General features: G+C 27.9%; 1 protein-coding gene across 14 annotated transcripts in view; it reads left to right on the forward strand.

The window, feature by feature from the left end:
* LOC114934125 (uncharacterized) overlaps positions 1-23,793 on the forward strand; it is a 94,760-nt gene that overhangs the window by 52,651 nt on the left and 18,316 nt on the right. For 10 of the 14 annotated variants that reach the window (XM_085488327.1, XM_085488317.1, XM_085488318.1 and 7 more), the window contains one exon: positions 17,556-17,579. The exons of 1 other annotated variant lie outside the window; for it this stretch is intronic. In XM_085488327.1, the coding sequence (XP_085344453.1) occupies positions 17,556-17,579 (24 nt within the window). Of the gene's footprint in view, positions 1-377; positions 538-664; positions 2,353-17,555; positions 17,580-23,793 lie in introns of those variants that run through there. 3 more of the 14 variants (XM_029306788.2, XM_029306796.2, XM_029306774.2) reach the window with 1 other exon arrangement.

A 23,793-nucleotide genomic window follows, 5' to 3' on the forward strand; every position in this document is an offset into this window, starting at 1 on the left:
TGAAAAAATGTCTAATACTATTTTTCGATGCGATGAATAGTTTCGCCGCAATTAATTATTGTAATAATCAGTCATTCAGCGCGGAGCTGCAAAAATCGCTTCCTTTTATAGCCCCACGCTGATTTTTTGATTACAATATAATTAATTGCAGCAAAACTATTCATCGTATCGAAAAATAGTATTAAACATTTTTTCTTAGATTTCTCTATCAAATGGTGCTCAGCATATGCGACATTTTTTAAACACTATATATACATATATAATATAAATTATTTATTTATTATAACTTATTTCTAATGATTAAGGCTTTTTATGAAAAATGTTATTCTTTTAAAATTATATTTAATTTACAAACAACATTCATTTTTATTTTTTAGATGACTGAGTTGCAACAATTAGGAGGGAACAATGGATATGAATTTATTAGAAGATGTTTATCTATGATATTAACAAATGAGATTGCGGATAAATATAGTTTTTTTGGACGAAAGAAGAAAAAAGCGTTTTGTAACCTTAATATTTGCAAAGTTTTAATAAGTGAGTATTACATTCTAGAAAAGTTTATCTAAAAATTTCAAACAAAAATATAAAAAAAAATGTAAATGTTTCCTATTTTTTTAAATTGCATAAATTAAATAATTTTGTTTCATTTTATGTTAAATAGGTGCCTCTAAAATAGGAGGATATTGTCAAACAACTAAAGAAGCAGAAAAACATATTCAAGGATGGTTGAGAAGAGCTGCTGAAAGAGGAAAACTGAGACAATAAATTTAAAATACATCTTATATTCTGTATTTGCAAAGGATGATGAGACAAGAGATGATAATGATGATGATACGAAATCTCGTCGGATAGTAACATCCAGATCACCATACAGCACTACCACAATACAAAGTGCCTAAGCAATATGCAGCTGTTGTAATAGGAAGAGGTGGTTCAGTGATCAAAAACATACAAGATAAAAGTGGCACACATATTAATATGAGTAAAGATGATATAGAATCTCCGTATCGTCTCTGTGTTATACAAGGAAAAGAAATGGAAGACATTCGTTTAGCAGAGTCAATGATCAAAAATATAAAGGAAATCAGCCTATCATTGAGATCTATGAATTGTTAGTGCCATTCGAACCTTGTGGAATAATCTTAAGAAAAAGTGCAAATACTCTCTCTCTCTCTCTCTCTCTCTCTCCCCTCCTCCTCCCTCCCTCCCTCCCTCTCCTCTTCCCCTCTTTTCTCCTTTCCTCTCTCCTCTCTCTCCTCTCCCCCCTCCCTCCTCTCTTCTCTCCTCTCCTTTCCTTTCCTTTCTCCTCTCTCCTCTCCTCTCCTCTCCTCTCCTCTCCTCTCCTCTCCTTTCTCCTCTCCTCTCCTCTCCTTTCTCCTCTCCTCTCCTCTCTCTCCCTTCCCTCTCCTCCTCTCCACTCCTCTCCCTCCCTCCCCCTCCTTTCCCTCTTCCTCGTTTCCTCTGCCTTTTCCTCTTCCTCCCTTCCTCTGCCTTTCCCTCTCCCTTTCCCTTTTCCTCTCTCTCCTTTTCCCTCCTTTTCTTTCTCTTTCCCTTCCCATCCCTTTCCTATCCCTTTCCCTTCCTTCCTTTCCCTCTCTGTTCCTCTTCCTCTTCTTCGTCCTTTTCCTTCTCTCCCTCTCCCTCTCTCTTTTCCTCTATCTTTCTCTCCCTCTCTCCTCTCTCCCTTTTTCTCTCTTTCTTCCCTTCTCTTTTTCTTTCTTTCTAATACGAAATATTGCATTATTTTTTGAGAACATAATATATCATATAAAAATGTTATAATTATTTTTGTTCATTGACTGAATGTTATAGGAGCACACAAACGATTTCTTTCTTTCTAGTACAAAATGTTTTGTTATACTTTATTACTTTTTGTGTGAGATGAACAATAATCATATTATTTTTTCACTATAAATACTTTTAAAGAAAGTAATATATCATAAAATGTATAAGTACTTTTAAAGAAAGTAATATATCATATATAATTATTTTTGTTAATTATGATTAAGTGTTAGACCGGTTCTACAATAGGTAATTTATGCCCTAAACTTTAAGAAATTGATTACAGTCAAGTATGAATGGAATACTTGACTGTGATTAGTCAGTTTCTTAAAGCTTAGAGTATAAATTACCTATTGTAGACCTTATAAAAAAACAAGATTCCTCTCTTTCCAGTACAAAATGTTTGTCATGTACATTACTTTTTGAAAGAAACAAAATTCGTTTTCTTTTTTCCGCAATAAATATTATTTTATTTATAATTTAAAAATGTTAAAACAATATTAAAATTATATGAGACATGATAAAAATATATAATAAATAATAAAATTTAATATATATTTAAAAGAATATTAAATTTGTTCTTTTTCTTAAAGTTTAATTTTAATGCTACATTAGGAATTTAATTTGTTAGCAATTACAATATTTGTATATATATTTTATACTATATTAATAAGTTGCTAACAAGTTAACTCCAATTTGCGTTAAAAATAAACAATATTTTACCTACACCTACCTAGAGCACAATATATCCAAAAGATGTTCAGAGGACATCCAGAGGATGTTTGAATGTCCTTTGGATGTCCTCTGAACGTCTTTTGAATATATGTGCTGTTAAACCTACTATAAAAAATTTAAATAATGTTCGAAACAGGTCCAATTTTAGTCCGTTTGGTATATAAAATGGACATTTTTTAATTGTCCAAATCAGTAACACTGGACATATTTAAAATGTCTTAAAAATGTCTGAGGCTGTAATCTGGATGTTTTAAATATGTACGAAACGTCCAATATATATATATTTAGTACGTTTTTAAAACGTTATTGTGCTGTCTGGGTATTCACCACTTCTGGATATTTTTCTGCAATGGTTTCCTTGTTTTGAACACAGCACGAATTAAGTTATTTGAAAAGAGCTTTTAATATCTTTCCCGCCAAATATGTGCAACATAACCTTCTTCAAATAAAAGCTTAGACTTTGGAAGTCAAGCTTTCCTTGGAATATTTGCACATCGTGTTGTTGCAGATATTTATTTTTCATCATTCGTCACAATTCAACATTCGTTTAAGTAAGAAGTTATTTTCGTTGTGTTTGAGTAATGAATCGCAGATGGAAATGCGATCGATTAAATTTTTTTCAGACAAATCATGCAGTACAAATCATATCTCAAGACGTTTCACGCATCCCATTTACGTATGCAAATGCTCGATGACGATTGTATGTGATTAATGAATAAGTATCTCTGCAACCTCCTGCATACGACTGATTATCCTAGATTAAAGTCTTCACTTCGCCGTCATCGACGGCGATAGCCGGTCGACCAGAGTAAAAGACCAGTACTTCTCATCTTCGAGTGTCATATCACCGGTATGAGTTTTCATAAATTATCTTTGGCACATATTTTATATTTGCGTCGTTTTTCCTTCTTTTTTTGGAAATAAAAAAACATCAAACAGCGAGAACAGATTAAAATCATCTATTGAGAAAACACATTATTTACTTTTCTTCCAAATCTATATTATATAACAGTCGATTTTTATAACAAATTTTTATTAGGAAAATTGACTAAAATATAAATAATATAACATGTATCTGTACGTGGAGCATTCCATGTAAAAAGAATTTACCTAAAAATAAACTGCTTGAGGTTTTTTAAATAATCGTGAAAATCTGTTAGTGCACATATTGTATGAGGTTAAAAAATTTTTAAAAAATAAGTATTCTATGCCTTACGCATAATATTTATCACTATAGTAACGCCAATTAATCACTTATTTCGAGTACTTAAAATATTGACATACAGTAATTTAAGTACTCGAAATAAGTGATAAATTGGCGTTACTAGTGATAAATTTCTATAAGGGACATTTATAACTAAAATTACAAAGTATACAAAATTTTTATAGACATGATTTTTTTAGAATTTTTCCCGTACTTTCAGATGAAAAAGTTAATTTTAGTGAAAAAAATTTAATAGTATGAAAAAATCAATTTTTTAGTTTTAAGCAAATAAATAAAAACATCCATTTTTGAAAAACTGATAAATTATCAAAAATATTTCAATATAATTAAATTATTTGCTATACTCATGTAAAAAATTATATAAATTATGTAGAGATCTTTTGAAAAGAGACAAGAGAAAATCAACAAATCAAACCTGAGATTTGCCAATTATCATCAAGCACACAACGCATCATTCATTGTAATTCTAAAGTCCTCTAGCGGCATATTCAAGTATTAAACATGGGTTGTTATTGTAAGTCTGCTGCAGGTAAAACAGAAATTATTCTACTCGTCGATAATGTCGATAATGTAACTTTTATATTGACTGATAATGCAACTTTCATAATTTATTGACTTGTGGTTAAATACTTATGGTATGTTTTCCAACTTTTCGTCTTTGATGATAACTAGATGATATTAGTTATTATGTCTTAAATTACTTATATGTTTTTAACATATTAGACCTATCACAATATAAAATTACAAATAATAGATACAAGGAGTAGAAAATATAGCTACTGACGAGTACCTCGTCAGTTCTATAACAGAATAAAAAAAATTTTAATTTTCTAATTTAAAAATTTTTTTTTTGGTTTTTATTATAAAATTGGTAGGTTCGCGCTTTGTTGTACTTTATGTACTTTAATCGTGGAAAAGCATTTATACTATTCAACCATTAAACAAAAAAGGGTGCGCAAAAAAATGTTTTATCGATAAAACAGAATGGCGTTTAGGATCTACACACACATATGATTATAATATTGTAATAATAATCTTATAGGGTGAATTTATATCATAAATATAATCATAATTTTTTTCATCTTATAAATTAATTAAATAAAATAAAAGATTTGTAATTGTTTTAATAATAAAATAAATGTATACATGTGACATATGTATATATGATACATTTAACATTTGACATAAAAGCTGCGCAAATAAATGCGCAAATCAGATATCAAAATTATTCCAAGAGACGCAGTTAATGTTGCACATGTCACAATATTGCTTAAGATTGTATAATCTTACGAGTTAATCAGGATTATGAAAAATTAATTTAATCAGGTATTTAAAATGCGCCAGGAAAATTCACGATTATCTTTAACAGCATTATCAATAATATTTCAATATTATATGTGTACAGCTAAAATAGAAGCATTAATATTTATTTAGAATGCTAAAAAAGAGGAAAAACTGCTTACATTACTTTATATACGTTTTCTGTATAAAATTTATCTTCTTTTTCTTTCTTTTTTTTAATCTGATATAAATTTCTAAAACAGTAAAATAGCAAATAATTTGCTTTATAATATTAATTCATAATACATGAATATTTATTAAAGAATTGGGTGATATAAGGATCTTTTTTAAAGAGAAAATAAAAAATATATAATATAAAATATAAAATAAAATATATATTTTAATATTTTCTTACAATGAATTATTATATAGTGTTCTCTTAAAATTTCTGATAATAATACTATGCACTATATTTTCAAAAATGTTTACTGAATGTCGAAGCATTTCCGACATAAATACAATAAATGCGCAAATATACACAAATATTCGCACATTCTTAAACACAATGCTTACTGTTTCGGTTCTATCTTGTTGAAGCAAACCGCCTCCTGCGGTTCAATTGTCGCTTAACCTCCGGTCTCAACAAGACAACAAATAACACCAACTGCGTTTTCCGATGCTGACATTTGTCAATCGAGAAGGTAGAAAGATATTAATTAGTTATATTCGATTATATAACTAAAAAAACATATATAAAAATACATTATCTCTTTTTTAAACAGACTTCTAAAGCATTCAAAAACTTATCAAGAGAAATGAAATTTTTGCAAATATTTTAATAAGAGAAAAAATTAAATTTAAAAAAAAATTCTCTATGGAAATAATTTTCTTTTAGAAAACATTGATTATTGCACATATCGTAACAATGACATTGAAAATATTGCAAGACGCATTCTACTAAAGATCTATCGCGCAGCAAATAATCATATTGTTTTCCGTGTAATCAAGCTCTCTTCGGTTTGATCGAGTTTACACATTTTGTTTTTCTCTGTCTTCTGCTTGTGTTCAATTAATATTTACTCAAGTCCATGTGTAGTCGGCGATTCGATATGTCAAATCGTTAAAGAATTATGGAATTACTGCTGTTTACGTCAGCATCAATCATGTGCGCATTAAAGGAATATCGTGTGCTCAATAATTTAAAAGAACGAGAAGAGCCTCAAAATTACGTAATTGACGATCACAAACAAACGTTGCGAAAATATTTACATCTTTGGTTAATCGTTAATTATTATCGTCTAATCAACAGTTCAAATATTGTTGCATGAATTATTGCAGTTGTGTCGGAAAGATTAATTGTTTTTGAAAGCAATAAATATAATTGTATATGATACGATGATCACAGTATTTTTTTCTCTCATTATTTCAATTTGATAAAAACAATTATTAAGTATTAAATATTATTATATTTTATATTAGATATATTATTATCTATATATTGAATATATAAAAAAATATGTCTAGCTGTAAAGACAACTAAATGCATTTGTAAAGATCCAGGATCTATTAATATAAGTACTTTTACTTATAGATATACAAATATAAAGAACAGAATTTAATAAATAATAAATATATTATCTATTTATTATTTATCTAATCTAAATTTAATTATATCTAAGAATAAATTTGATAGATGGGTTCATTTGACATTTAAAAAAAGGTGAAAGTTACGACTTTTATATACGACTAAATCCATTAAAATTATTAGACAGTTTAATAACAGATTAAGTCATATTATAAATATGTGATATCTAATTTTCAACCGATGATAAAATAGAAAATCACACCTATACATATTTGAGATAATATAACACAAATATGGCTTGGATTATTTTATGACTGAATTGGATGATTAAAAGTTATGTAAAGGTCATCCTAAATTTTTAGATAGAAATTCCCATTTTTTTTATTATGTCATGTATATTTTTATATATTTATGTAGCGCTAATATCGAGATGTTTTCAAAATTATACGATTAAACTCTCTCTTTCGTTAAGAACTTTCTGAGTCATGAATCATCGAACTTACAGTACAGTCAGCATTAGCGTGATGCAGAGTATGTCATCATCGTAATAGTAGCGAATTACGGAGTCTTGATTTCATGTCATAAAAAAATGTAACTCCGATTGTATAGCATCTATACGTAACACATCTTAGGTTATGCTAGTGTTATCGTAACTTTGACAGTTATCATAGCTCAAAAAACTTGCAATGAAATTTTAATGACAATCAAAACGATCATAATGACTTAATTATATCTTTTTACAAATATCTCGACATCAACTATAAGAATATTCAATAAACAATAAAAGTTTCTACTAAAAAATTTAAGAGATCTTCACCTGACTTTCAAAGTAACTCAAGATCTTGGAAAATAATATTACCATTCAATGCATCAAGTAAAGCCTAATATTATTTGTTTAAAATATTTTTCTAAATTTTTCGAAATATGTCAATGTATTTCATTACTTTTTTCCCGCCCTATATAGGAGAAGAGGAGGAATTCTTAAAGTAAAGAATGTTTCTTTCTCCTTCTCTCTTTTCTACCCTTTTTTCCTTCCTCCCTTTCTCTTCCTTTCTTTTCGTTTTCTTCCTATCTCCTCCTTCTCTTTTTCTCTTCTTGTTTTCTCTTTCTCTTTTTTTCCTCTCTTTTCTCTTTCCTTTCGTCTCCCTTTTCATGTCCCTTTCTCTCTCTCTCTGAAATAGGTTATAACTTTTTTCTAAATAAAAATAGAAGTAAATGAGAAATATTGCAATTAATTGTTAATTAAGACAATGCGTTATCTTAATTAAATTTTCTAAAGTTATACTACATTGTATTTTTCTAAACGTAATCATAGAATTTTTTACCAAAATTAACTTTTATCGTGTTAAAGTAATGAAAAAGTCAATATTTGTGACTAGAGCTATAATCCTCCATATTTTATGTTGGAAAATTGCTTCAGTCCATCAAGTTAATTGCACGTGATAATGATATATATCGTATATCATTAATTGTATAAAATTTGTTGTCATCTAATTCGCACGTTCTCATCCTAATTCGATCATTAAATGCTGCTGCAACAAGACAATGGTATCGCATGCTTATAGTTAGAGAGAATGAGAGGAACGACGAAGTGGCCGTGGAAGTGGTGCACACGAGCATGCCACGTGCGCTCCCGCAAGAAGTTTAGATTTCACGTTCGACAATCGTGACTCTTTTTGCGCGCGTGCGTCCACTCGGGAAAGGATATGACGCATGTAATTGGCTATAATTGGTTAACCAATTGCTGCGACCAATTGGTTGATGGAAAGCTAGTCTATTAGATTTAAACGAGCATTGAAACTGTTTGTGCAAACAATGGATCATGCGAATGAAAGTGAAGTATAAGCAAAAGAATAAATACATTTTTTACTTACAATCCTACAGGATAAGACTCTGAACTTAAAAAACTTGAAACAGCAACATTACTATACATTGTAAAGTTAGGTTATAAAAGATTACATAGATCTGTATTGTGTTAGGTTATAAAGGATTATACAGGGTGTCCGGTGACTCGCGTTTAACACGTTAGAGATTTCTGAGGCGATTTGGAGACGATTTTTCCTCAGCGAAAATGTCCAGGCACCAATAATTTTTGAGTTATATTGAAAATAAAAGCTTTTTTGGAAACTAAGCCTTGTAAAAATAAATTATTAACAAAACTACATTTTTTAGTTAATTTCAAGTAAAGTTTACTTGTAATAGAATTTTAATTTAAAGCTTATAGTTACATAGATACATGATTTCAAAAATTGGGAACATTAAAAAAATGATGACCTTTCTCATCATTTTCACTGAGGAAAAATCGTCTCCAAATCGCCTCAGGAATCTCCCATTAACATGTAAAACGCGAGTCACCGGACACCGGTATATATATATATATATATATATATATAAAAGTTTCCCAGATATCATGTCTCCAAAATTGATTCATAAAACATCATTAAGAAATCTTATGATATGATATCCCAAAGACTTTTTAAAACATCTTAAAGATGTCCCAGACAACACACCATATATTTATGATAAATATTTACGATATATTTATGATAAATATTTTCTGATAAATTTTTATGATCTATTGAATCTAAGACTCCAAAAATATTTATAAAATATTTATGATAAATATTTATAAAATATTAAAATAATTATTATAAATATTCCAAAAATATTTTATAAATATTCTGTGCTGTCTAGGGTCTTATGCACTAATTTTGGACTTGACGCTGTCTGGGAATAGATCTGGTTTTTTTTTAGCTAAACTGGCTGCACTAGTTCAGAATTTATCTTTTTCCTTCCAATGTGAAGTAAAAAAGTTCAGTTAAAAAGAACAGACCTAATGTCATTGGAAAAGAAAATTCTGCTAGAGCAAAGATTGTACACGTGTAAAATATCTTTATCTACATATTCCTGCGAATAACTATTTAATTTCATATGAATCTATACATGGAATAAAATTTGGATATTTAGATCGGGATATCTAATCGCCGAACACAGTCGGCGGAAATTATAACGGTTGACCTCGGAGTGCCTAGCAACAAGTCACGCATATATATGGGCAATGTCCTCTCGAGAGATGTGATCCCTATTCTTTTCCACAAGACGTCCAGATTTATATATACATCTTACACAGCGTGAAGTATTTAATCGGATAATAAATCGTTAAAAAAAACTATTAATATTATAATCATTAAAAAAAAGAATTTGCGGTGACTAAAACAATGATATATATTAAACTTATAAGTTAAGTTAGGTTAGGTTAACTTCCCAGACAGCACCATATCCAAAATTGACGCATAAGACATTATTAAAAAATCTTTAAGACAGTTTTATATAAAAGATCTTATCATGTGATATTCAAAAGATCGTCTGTTTTATCGACCAATTATTATTTTCGTACTTCGTCTTTTGCCGCATTAATTTGACAGAATTAAAAATGCTTCTTTACGATTGTAATACGTACATCAATGATCCGAAGAAAGTTCGATTTCACATAAAAAACGAGAAATAATTAAGAAATTACAGTTTTCCTTATCCATCTTTGTCTCTTTACATATGAAATCCCAACTGCAGGATAAATATCCCAGGTAGCAAGCTGACGTCAAAATGACGTCATTTTGACGTTTAATGACGTCAGCTTGCTACCTGGGATAGGTTACACAAATATATAACTTTTATATATATATATATTTTGTAGACTTTTGAAATTTGATATTTTAGATTATCATTTAAAGAATCGTCCGCTAACGATAATTGCTTAATTTTTGCAAGTGGTCCGGTGTAATATTTCCGACCCGCGTACGTGACTGAACTTAAGGAGACTTCGAAGATTCAGATGTGTACGTTTATAATCCGAGACGCGTGCAACCGTCGCATGTGCAACATCGATGCACCACGTGTGCAATCTACCTGGCATATATTCCAACAATTTGGATGAGCTTGCAAACACTATCTACATCTTCGATTGTTCTGAAATCTGATATTTTTAAGTGTGTCACAGAGCTTGAGATACAAAATCTTTAAATTATGTGTATATCACGAATTCAAAAATAAATAAAAGATTCTACGGAGAAAATGTGGACAACTATTAATCCTCATTGATAAGAAAGAAATTAAAATCTAATTTACCTAACATTACCTGTGGTCTCGGGTTCGATTCCCGATTCAGCGATTTTCGGATCTATATTTTTCTCTTGCATTCATTTATTTATTTTCCGTGGGGGGGGGGGGGGTTAAAGGGGGTATTGAAATTAAATCTCAAATATGAGATTATTTCATATTTTAAAATCTTGGCCGTGTCCAAGTAAAATTTGGTGCCTTGTGCACCGGTATTTAATTCTAACGGAAAATTATTTAGTTTCGTTAGGATAACGCATTGTCATCCGCGATTTGGCTCTTGTTGCCCGTCTTATACGTTAAATTTATATTTATATTACGGAGCCTTGTTAAAACTCTTATATTGATACACGCTGGCTTAAAAATGCGTTTGTTTACCAACATTAATATATATAACAGAGAAAAGTATAGAATCGAAAGGATCTGAATAGCTCAGCTGGAAGAGCAGTCGCCCGGCAAGCGAAAGGTCTCGGGTTCGATTCCCGATTCAGCGATTTTCGGATCTATATTTTTCTCTTGCATTCATTTATTTATTTTCCGTGGGGGGGGGGGGGGGGTTAAAGGGGGTATTGAAATTAAATCTCAAATATGAGATTATTTCATATTTTAAAATCTTGGCCGTGTCCAAGTAAAATTTGGTGCCTTGTGCACCGGTATTTAATTCTAACGGAAAATTATTTAGTTTCGTTAGGATAACGCATTGTCATCCGCGATTTGGCTCTTGTTGCCCGTCTTATACGTTAAATTTATACTAATTTACCTAATTTCAAGCGATTTTTATTTTAAAAGAATTTATATTTATAAAGTTAATTTAAAGCTTATTATTATAGTTATCATAAGAGTAAATATTTACTTTTACATTGTTATAGATCCAAATAATATATCTTTTCCGGTTGACACATGTTGTCAAGGTTATGTTTGTGACCTTAAAGAGGTTTTAACTATCGTTCATTGTTTATTAAAAAATTATTAACAAAAATATTTCTGCATATCAAATCTACGTAAAAAAGCAATGACAAATATTCAATATTAGACACATTGTATAAGTGTTTATTATTCATTCTGTATATACGTACACTTTTAACAAACACATGCAAGTCTTTATATAAGGTGTTCGAAAAATGTCAAAGATTAAAAATTGCGTAAAAAAAATTTTATATGCGTAACATAAAGATTTTTTTAACCACAAAATCTGTGCGAAACAAGTTCATATCACCCGATTTCAATATGATAAGGTTTATAATTATATGGTTCTATATAGGTTTTTGCAACTTTTTTGCATAGTAGAAATTTAATTTTATCTATCTATAAATCGCGCGCAGAATGTTGCAAACCTATAAGATGTGAACCATATAATTATACACTTCCTCATATATGTATATATCAAAAGCGCCAGCGATGCCAGATTATATATAGGGTGTACAAAATAAATTCATTACTTAGTACAAAGTTGAACATTCGAATTTTCATCTATTAATAACTTTTACTTATTAATAAACAATAAGTGACGTTAAAAGTTTCTTGTAAATTATATACAGGGACGTAACCTTGACAATATATATGTCCATCATCAGCGAGATCATTAACGCCAGACACGGTGTAAAGATAAATATTTACCTTGTGTACGAATAGTACATAAAATATATTTATCTTATCGTAGATTCGCATTTTAGACTAATTTCTTGCAATTTATCTCTGTTTTGTATAATTTAACGTAATTATGTTTGTTATATGGTCAATTAATATTCGTAATACGAAATAAATTTACATATTTACGTCACTCTCTGGTTTGCAAAATCGACAATCCTCTGTGATTTTCCAACCGCACGTACCGAGTACGCTAAGTTGCAAAAGCATTGCAGAAATTGTTCGCGAAACCTTTAATGCGCCGACATCGATAACTTCTACCTTGCCTGCCGCTTAATTATGAAGAATGAAACGCTCGTTCGAACGATCACGCTGTTACGTCAGTGGAAAACGTGATTTCGCCGCATCCACTTTTTTCCGTTTGTTTCAGTTCTAAAGCGGATATTTCGTCGAATTCAACACGACAAAATTATCGTACTGCGTCGAAATTTTTTGTCAAATATGACAATCCTCATTGCAGTTTATTATCGTTACAACGATTAGACCTTAGACCCCACAAAAGCATTATACACAGTCTTTGTTCAGATTGTCAATGGAATACGAATACACTCACACACGACACGATTTACTTCATCTTATGTCACCGTAAAGCCTTGTACACATCGAATCTATCAACTCAGTCTACAGGGTGTCTCAAAATTACCGAACACGCTATTAATAGGGAAATTTTCCAGGTTATTTGTGTGTGGAGACGAGTTTGCCTCAGCAAAAATGTCAAGGCACCAATAATTTTTGAGATATAAGGGGTTGAAAATACAGGATTTTTCGCAAACTAAGTCTTGTGGGAATAAAATATTAACAAAATCATATTCTTTAATTAATTTCAGGTAGAGTTTACTTTAGTAAAATTTTAATTTAAAGCTTAGTTACAAAGATACATGATGGCAAAAATTAAGAACATGCAAAAAATGATCTTAGGAATCTTTCTATTAACAGAGTGTCCGATAATTCTGGGACACCTTGTATAGATGAGATCCACAGTTATTGTCCACTATTTACAGACTGTCTTTTTTTGTCATATCACATCTCTTATACACTGAAAAAACATTTGTTAACTTGACTAAATTTTTCAACTAAATTATTTTGTAAATTGAACATATATTAGTATTTAAATCACGTTTTGTATACGTTATATATACGTTTTGTTACATTTAATGTTATATTTAATTTAAATATTTTTAAAGCCACAATCTCCACTTGATTCCTCTCGACCAATAGAGCCAAACGCGATGTTATTGCGACAATTATGAAGGAAAGAACATTTTTGGAAAGGAATTTGAATCCTATGGTTGGGATCTCAAAAATTCCCCCTGTTCCTTCTCTTAACATCCCCTGTAAAGAAATAGGCGAGAAAAATATTGGTCCGAAAGTCGGCTGAATCGGGACTCGAATAATCGGGACTTAAATATTTTTATAGGTTCAATTATTAACAAAATAATATTTAGTTGAAAGATTTAGTCAAGTTAACAATTTTTGTTTTTAGTGTATAAAATTTAAAACTATTTGATTTGCCAACGCACATTTTTATTACTAAAAAATTTTATATTAAATAATAAAATAAAAAATATATGTTATATCTGTTTTTTACGTTAATAATAAATGAATAATACATATTATTTACTGCTACTAAAAGAATTTATGTAGCGTGTCTGAAATAATATATTCCACAAATATTATTGTTGTATATTATAATACATTTTTGATATTCTTTTATTTGCATTACAATAAAAATTCTTATAAATTTTTAGTGAATTGAATTACACATTTTTATGAACAATTTTTTAAAAATATGTATAAAATTTGTCTAAATCAAACAAGTATTGTGAGATTATAATAAAAAAATTAGATGTATTATGAAGATATAATGCATAACTTGAATATATTGCATTTAATTGAATTATTATCTCTCGTTTTACTTAATAAAACAGCTTTACATGATGTATTTTCTATTGAAGATGCAATTCGGTAAATAAAAAAATTCCAATTTCGCAAATTACAAAAATGATGCAACTTATAAACACTTGACAAACATTTATTTATAGATTCAGTCATTTGCAGAACCAGATCGATTATATGGAAAGCTTACTTATATATTTCTTGTATATCTATTGTAACACAGCGATAAGCGCGATAACATGATAAACAAAAATTAATTGCATTATTAGATTACCACGTTTCTTGGGAATAAAAAAATACTTAACTGATTTATCTACATAAATTTAATCCTCTTATATACAATTAAACTTATTAATATTATCTGAAGTTTCAACTCGTTAATAATATTGCGATTTTAATGTTGTTTTTATGTAACGACGTCATATTTTAATTACAAGTAACGATTGAGAAACAATTATGTATATCACGACAACATTAATTTATTTAAAACAATATTAATGCTGACTGACAAAGAAAAACATCTTTTCTATAAACTTGTTTATACTCAGTCGTGTGTAAAACCCGAGATTCCGATAAAATTTTCGCTTTTAAACATAACAACAACAACAAGCAACCCAATGAATAAAATATTTTTATAACGATATTAGAGACAAAATTAATATAAGACAAAACAAGACATATACTGACATTTAAACCAATTACAAGCTATTGGTGATTTCTTTGTTGTGATATTGTTACAATAATTTGAATACAAGTGTTTTGTGTTATAGTTTCTTACAATTTTGTCCAAAAATTTAAAAAAATATAGGGTGAGATTTTTGTGTAAGCAGTTATTTTTCCATTTAAGTCACAGTTATTAAAATCGAAACTTTTCTAAATACAAGATGCTAAGGAGAAAATATCTGACAGTCATCAATTGATTTCATTATATTCTTCATTTTATTATATCTTTTCAATTTATGACGTTATCTTAATTTTAGTTTAGGTTAATATTTATAACTCTCATCTTAATTTTTAAATTTTACCCGATTATTAAATTTATATTTTGTCATAGCATTTCTCTTAGTCCATCCTTTTTGGATTTAAACATTTTTATATGATTATATATATGCTTATATTTGTTCGTCATAATCAACGTATTTACGACAGGAACTTTACATAGATATGATTTTACAATTTATATATATTTCTATATTATTGTATTGAAGAAAACTGAGTACAGTCGAAACGTTTACTTTTCAATTATAATATATATATATATATATATATATATATATATATATATTAAAATAAAAATGATTTAACATATCTAAAATTTCCTTGCTCGTGTAATTGGCTTATCTTTTTCTTATTAATTTTTTATTCCTATTTGTAGTATTTCTTGAGAAACTCAGATTTTTTTCAATCAAATCTCGTGCGGTTGAAAATCATGCCGCTTTCACCCTCGTGCATTTGAATATAAATTCTGCGCTCTGCCAGGTCATGGCTCAAAAATAGTCACAGCATTTAGGGTGGCAAACAATGGCTCTTAGAGCGATACCTGTACGTGTTATGACGCATGAGAATCTGTTTTTCTTCTTTTTCTCTTCTTTAAGACCAAATTACTACAAATTGGATGCGGATTAAGTTACATTAAGTTACATTAAGTTACATTAAGTTACATTAAGTTACATCAAGTTACATTAAGTTACATTAAGTTATATTGATGGTTAGGGGATTGCCAATCATAGATTGACAAATCAGGCAAGCCAACTCTAATTGATCAATATTTTAACTATAATTGATTTTTTTCAAAAAAATTGCAGTAAATAACTTGAAGTAAAAATTTTGATTTAAAAATTGAAAAATGGTGCTGCTATTGTTCTTTTTGTTCTTGCTTCATTGAAAATTTCGGAGACATCCACACAAAATCGATTTGTATAAAAAAATGTCTATGTCGATTTTTATAAAAAATCTTTAAAGGAGACTAAAAAAAATTGTTTTCGATCAATATTAATTGTTTTGCGGAAACAATCGAAAAAAAGATCTGGAAACGTTTAGATATGGTTACGTAATATAATAATATCTCACAATAACTTTATCTCTATATAATCGACATTTGTTTCATATTTCATTGATCCGAGGTCAAAACATGAATGTTATTGACGAGACACATCTGTCGTCGCGTGTAAAAACAATTTCGTTCATTAGATCAGAAAGATCGTCACCAGCTGGTGAGTGTCACCTGTGAAATGTCAGTCCAAAAAATTGCATTATATAAGATAAATTAACACTTTTAAAAGAATTCGACTCAAACATAATGGATAATTGAATTATGTGTTGAATAAATCATATAATTTTTTCTAATTATATTTTTTATATGAATTTAAAAATATTAAATATTTGTATGCCCAAGAGAATCGCAGAAAGTCTCAACAATTTTGACAGATAATTGTTATATTAATTAATTTTGATAAATAATTAAAATAATGTATTATCAAAATATTTTATACGGAAAATAAATCGGCTTTTTATACAGGATGTTAAAAAATAAATAAATATTAATTATAGGTAATATTACAAATAATTTTAATTGACTCTAATAAATATTAAATTTCCACAAATGATTAATCTTTGAAATTATATACTTAAAATTAATTATCATTTCCTCGATCGATTTCGCCGAAGTATCAAACGATTTGAGTAGTCTTTTGATCAAGCGATTATTTCTCTTCGAAAGAAAAGCTTTAATCTATAAGCAAGTTTTCCCCTACTACTTTATTTACGTCGATACAGTAAGTCAGTAAGCCTTGAACGCAGAGACGATACGTTCTATAATAATCTTCGATAAAGAGTAAAAAATCGAGAAAGAGAAAACAATGGCTTCGCCGCGTGAAATCGTGCGGCGATAATTCATGTAAATTAATTATAAAAAGAATTATTTTATAATCTGATATTATGATCAAATTATATCATTTTTATGATATTTATTATGATCAAATTATATAATATTTATTAGTTACAGCATGGATATATCTAAAGAACTTATTATAAAGAGTTTTTATTTATAATTTAATTTTTTATCCTGACATTTTTACTGAAAAAAACTGTTTGCAGATTAAATTAATTTTTATTCTGCATTATTTCGGAATAATAAGTTGCGCCTTTCTCTGTTATCATGCTTTATTTGTTATCATATAATCATTTATTGATAGAGGTGCGTATGTTAATTAATTGAACCTTCAAGTCACATGGCCATTCAAATTCGCATAAAATTTAATCATGTTTGTTTCTTTTTTATTGTTTCAGATTCATATTCGTTGTCACATCTCGGTAAGTCTTTCCTCTCATTGCATGCATAACAAAAATTATACTTTTTTTTAAATTTAAATATTTTATATTATTATTTTTTTATTTTATTTATTAATACGTATAAATTAAATTGCGAGGTATTTTTCATATTATCATAAAATTGCATGCTCTCAAACGTTTGTGTTTCTCATCTATTTAATTTTTTTTCTTCTACACAAACGTACACATCATTTCCATTCTGTGTCATTTATATTTTTGTTAAATTTATAATTTACATTAATCTTCTTATGCTATATTAATTTTATATACATATATAATATTATACACGAATAAATTAATTTTATGTATTATATAATATCTTCTATTATTAAATATAATAATAATATTGATATATTTATATATTGATAAACACAATTTAATTATATGCTAATAATAATAATTTAATTATTTAATAGTTTAATTATGTTACTATTAAATATATATTAAATATTAAATATAGTAATCTAAGAAAAATAAATAAATAGAACATTGGCTTTACAAAAGTCAAAATTCAGAAAATTAAAACTTATCAGAGAATTTGTTTTATTATCAGCATGTATTTTATTACCTCTATAATAATGTAACAAATGACAGATAAAAAAAGTAGCATAAACTCATGCTTTATTAATTTTGACTAGTTCAATAATTTGGTTTAAAAAATCAAATATATAAAAATTTTCTTTTTCAAAAATCTTACAGTTGAATTTTTGTGAATGCGTCCCTGCAATTCTTTGTCCAATTCTTTATATGTATACACATAAGTATAAATTAACTGTGACAGTTGATCATATCATATTAATTGATAAAGTGAGAAGATTATTTGCACAACTGCAATAAAAAAATACTCTTGTGCGCGAATTATCTATTACTTATCTCTTGAAAGCTCAACAAAATTTGATGAATTAGTATAACTTAGTCTCATGCAACAACGTGATTCTTTGCAAAATGGAAAATTCCATGACGTTAAATTTAAGAAATTCCAATAAATTAATTGACGAATTAAATTGTCATTTCAAATATTATTTATATTATGTTCGATGAAAAAAAAATTTGATTAAAGAATAGAAAAAAATGAAAAAATGTTCATAATATTTTAAAAAAATTAACACAAAGAGAAAAAGAGAGTTTTTTCTATAGTAATTTTCAATCGATAGTTGAAAAATTGATACTCTACAAAATGTTACATCACCTATTATTACACAGAATTAATTATGATAATTAGTTACAGACTGTCATCTATCTTGTTACTGATTTGCATCACAATTCCACGTAGTTACGAATTAATTGGAAATATACATATTAAGTGGAAATTAGTGTCGAATGTTCGAGATCGAGAGTATTTTCAACATTGATCGGCGTCTCGATTAGATTTAGATCGCGGTGAAGGTCAGACGACAGTAATTCGCAATCGGAAAGGTCATGGCACAATCGTTATCGAACGAAAGCATCACGAAAATAGACTATAGAGGTACCCAATTGCTTTAACAAGGCATTTCCCTTCAATTGCTCGCATTGGGACAAATACTAAAATATTTAAAACGTCCTTTAATTTGTTCTTCCATTTAGGAATCAACAAATATGTTGATCAGATTAATGACTAATTATAGAAAATATATTAGATATGTACTTAAATATATTTGCGATTATGTCGTAAAAATAAATGTTAGATAAGAAATTCTTAAAAAAATTATCTTAAACTATAGTCTCTTCAAAATACTTGTGCACCTTATCTATCCGCGTTTAGTTTTTTATGCGGAAATAATCAGGGTCATCAAATTACATGAGTTTGTTCTGTACAATAAATATTGTTATGTTAAACTATAGTCGCATTTTAATAATAGCTACATTATACGTCGATATACTATATAACAAAGAATGCGAGTTTAGAAAACAAGCAAGTACGCAAAATACGTAACACGTCATATGTGGTGCCTTGACGTTAATTCTGGAATTCCAATTGTACGTACAAAATATTATAAGACTTGCACAAGAATGACTGTTTTGTCGTACATTTACATTGACGTAAACCAAGCGTAATTATGAAAATTCGCGCTAGTATCATATCACATTCGAGTCATTTAGATATAACAAAATGTCAATTACTATAAACATTTCTGCTTATAAATTCACTCAATGCATTTTAAAATGATTAATTCGATTTAGTATAATTGATTGATTAGATATGTCGATGTCATAAGATTCTACGTTTTTTTAACAGTTATTATAATTTTTAATACAATCCCAACAAGAAATTCAAAATAATTAGTAATATATGTATTAATTATTCCTGTAATAGCAATCATTAAATATACTGATATTACTACAATAATTACTATATTATTGCGTATTATAACGAATTATTTAATTTAATAGTGTATTTATAGAAATTTTTTAAATAAATATATTAATATTAATTATAATAAACTTAATAGTTTTTTTTTACGCCATACTTTTATTGTTTAAAACATTTTTTTATATACTTAATATTTTCTTTTGTATTATATTACGCGATTTTTTCTTATTTAATATAATTTATAAATAAAGGATTTAGAATTTTCCCGTCTTTTGAATATTATCAATCGATTTATCGCATACTGCAATTGGATTCGTCATAATGTGTGTTTGTCCCAGACAGCACACAATATTTATATGATAAAGATTCATAAATATTTATGAATATATATTTTTTTCAAATATTATATAAATATTTTAAAAATGTTTTATAAAAACCTTTTTTTAACATATTTATTAAAACATAAATTAAATATTTCATATAATATTTATAGTAATTATTTTGTAAATATTTTTTAATTAAATTGTTAGTTCTTTCATTTATCGGTATGTGACGTATCTTTCTCGTATTAGATTTTCGTCGAGAATTAATAAGACTGGCAAAAACAGAAATTAATAAAATTAAAAATGTCATAAACTAATTTCTATTTTTGAACTACTATTTTTGAACAAATAAATTTACGTATATATCAATGTGTACGTAAATTTATTTGTTAAATTATACTTTGTTGCCTAAGTATATTCAGTGTATATTATAATTTTATATTCTAGTTTAAAATAAATGTCTAATAAGTTATACATATAAACATTTTTTACACATTTTTAACTTTTTATAAATGGCTATAATAGAGTTTAAAAAACACAAAAACATTCAATCGACCTAATTTTAGATTAGACTATATCAACCGATCGTTTTGATTAAAAAATCGTTAATTATGTCTTTTTAACTCATGATTTCTCACTGAGTATTTATTATAAAGAAAATATAAATTTTTAAAAATCTGTATTATAATGATTTAATAAATATATTTATAATATTTACCATAATAATTATCGCAAATATTTTCTGATATTTATGATAAATATTTATCGCGCGGTCGCAATAAACTTGTAATATTAATGTATGCAAGACAGTTAAAAGCTTTTTCCGTATTAATTTCCGGCTCTTGACAGGCATCAAGCGCTGAACTTTGCCTGAAATTGATAGATTTCAGTATTATTTATCAAGATTAATGTCACACACGCAAATATAAAATAGACCATATCTATAAAAATACATGTTTTTATTAATTTAAATACATAAAAAGAATTTAAAGAAAAAGTTATTTATTTTAAAGAGGTACGTCTTATGAATGATAAAATTTTTTTCAAGATCATGGAAATCATGTTTTTTTAAATGTCATGCGATATTCAACGAAGATACTGATGTAAATTATCAGTTACGATGAATCTATGCACGCACACATATAAATATGTATAAGTAGTTAATTTTATATAATTCTTATAAACATATTAAATATAATTCTATGTATATTAATTTTATGAAAGTGATATAAATTGAATGAATAATATTAATATATCTTTGACGTCATTATCTGTTTCTTATATTATTATATATTATACTTTATTTTTGTCAGTAATTCAGAAACAAGTTTAGTAACTTTCTATTTTTATTTCATTGTCAGTATTTAAAATATGTTAAAAACATATCGTCAAAACAATATTCATGTTGTCTAAGATATGGAAATTTTCTTTGCAGTTACAATTTGTGTTCTTTCAACGATACCTCTTCAAAAATAACTATTTTCTTTTTTTCTACATTAATTCAATATTTTTGTTGTTAAAAAAGAAAATAAATTTCTAAAAATATTTTTAGAAAGAAATAACTCTCTCTCTCTCTCTCTCTCTCTCTCTCTCTCTCTCTCTCTCTCGAAAACTAAAAAGGACAGCAAACTCCAAACTCCAAAAGATCCAAATAAAAAGTTTCTGTTTATCAAATTTTCGAAATAAATAAGCTTGAAAAAATCTTTTAAATATTGTTTAAAAAATATAAAAGCTTTGAGAGCAATTTCTATATGAACTTCTTCAAAATTCTTTATCTAAACATTTCAAGATCTCTTATAATATCAAATACTCGGAAATAAAATCTCAAAAAAAATTTATATTTTTTTCAAAAGATTACGTCGATAAGTGAAAAAAAGTGTAAAATTGTCGATTCACTTTCCAATATTAAAAAATTACGTAACGTGAATAAAGCGTAATATAAAATAGTTTTATGACAATATATATATATATATATATATATTGTATATAAGTAATTATATAGAAGATAAACGGTAAGAGAAAATGTGCGACTATTACGGCGGAGACGCGTGAATCATGTAGAATGAGATTAATAAAATCATCTAGTCATTGATTAATCACACAAAGCGTATAAATCGAATTGACGAGTCACCTGTTACTCTTACTAGGAAATAATTTTACAGTTATCTATATACAGCGTGTTTCATATGGGAACTATCACATTTTTTAAAACAACTCCAAAAGAGAATCTATAGCGGAAACATGATTTAGTCAAGGATATCTCGCCTCTTGTATTTTCAGAGAAGTTTTTATATTTAAAAAAATTGTTCTTTCCTCAATAGCAAGCATATATACGTTATTTTGACGTCATTTTAATGGCGTCAATTTACTACTTAGGTTATGTTACTAAAATTGGTAAAATGCTTATATAGCTTTGAGGCTATTTGGGTAGGATTATATCTTGATGATCTTCACATAAACTCTTAAATTTGATAAGCACTATATCACATCCAAACTTTATTAATTAAATTGTACATGCTTTAATTTATTATACTGTACAAAAGATGTTTGAAGTCCAGACTCGTCTCTTGTTGCGATATATTAAGTCAATTTATTATGTTATTAATACTTTTTATTTATTATAAGCGTCTTATTCGTGATAAGTATAGCGATGCTGCTATTTTTAACAGGGATAATCCTGCTTCTCGATTGTACTGTCATAAGTCGGATTACGCGACAACTGGATGATAAATTGGCACGGTGCAAAGATTCGGTTAAGAAATTGCGAAATTTTATTCGCAACATTTCTCATTTTAAACGTCCTTCGCACAATTCTCCTAACTCCTGCATTAAATTACACCAACGTTCTGACGTTATACTCGAGAACACGAGAATGCATTTGCAGAATATACGATAATGATGATAGCAACAACACTTTTTTCAATTTTTCTCACAAATTCCTTGCGTCATCATCATTAGTGCTGAAAAACATGAATCGTGAAACAACATTGTTTGCGCAGCCGAGTTGTGTGAACCAAATTTTCTGTTCGTGTCACGTTGCGACGATTTACGTTACCGCAACATTAAGCAGAATCGACTAGCCTAGAACGAAAGAAGGAAACTAAAGGCCATATTACACTACGAATTGGAAACTCAGTTGTAATTGAGATTACAATTGACAGTTGTGGATTGGGTATTTACACTACAGATTAGTTTGTTCTGATTGATCAATCTGCATCCATCATAGCTATAATTTCAATTGCAAGCAAACCTAATAGTGTACAGTCTTTAGTATTCTTCTTTCATTCTAGGTTTATTGGTTTTACTTAGTGTTGCGGCTTACAATCAATTGCAGTTGGAGATTAAGGGTTGACAATTGCAGATTAATCAATTACAGGTTAGTTTGCTCCAATTGATCAATCCATCAATTATAATTCCATTTGCAATCAATTAGCCTGTAGTGTACGGTTTTAGTGTTCCTCTTTTCGTTTTAAGTCTCGTTGATTTTGCTTAGTGTTGCGGCTCACAAGTAATTGCAGTTGGGGATTAAGAGTTGACGATTTATTTATTACATTATAGGTTAGTTTGTGCTGATTAGTCA

Source organism: Nylanderia fulva, unplaced genomic scaffold (assembly GCF_048542155.1).
Source record: "Nylanderia fulva isolate GAGA-0341 unplaced genomic scaffold, ASM4854215v1 Scaffold68, whole genome shotgun sequence".
NCBI lineage: Eukaryota > Metazoa > Arthropoda > Insecta > Hymenoptera > Formicidae > Nylanderia > Nylanderia fulva.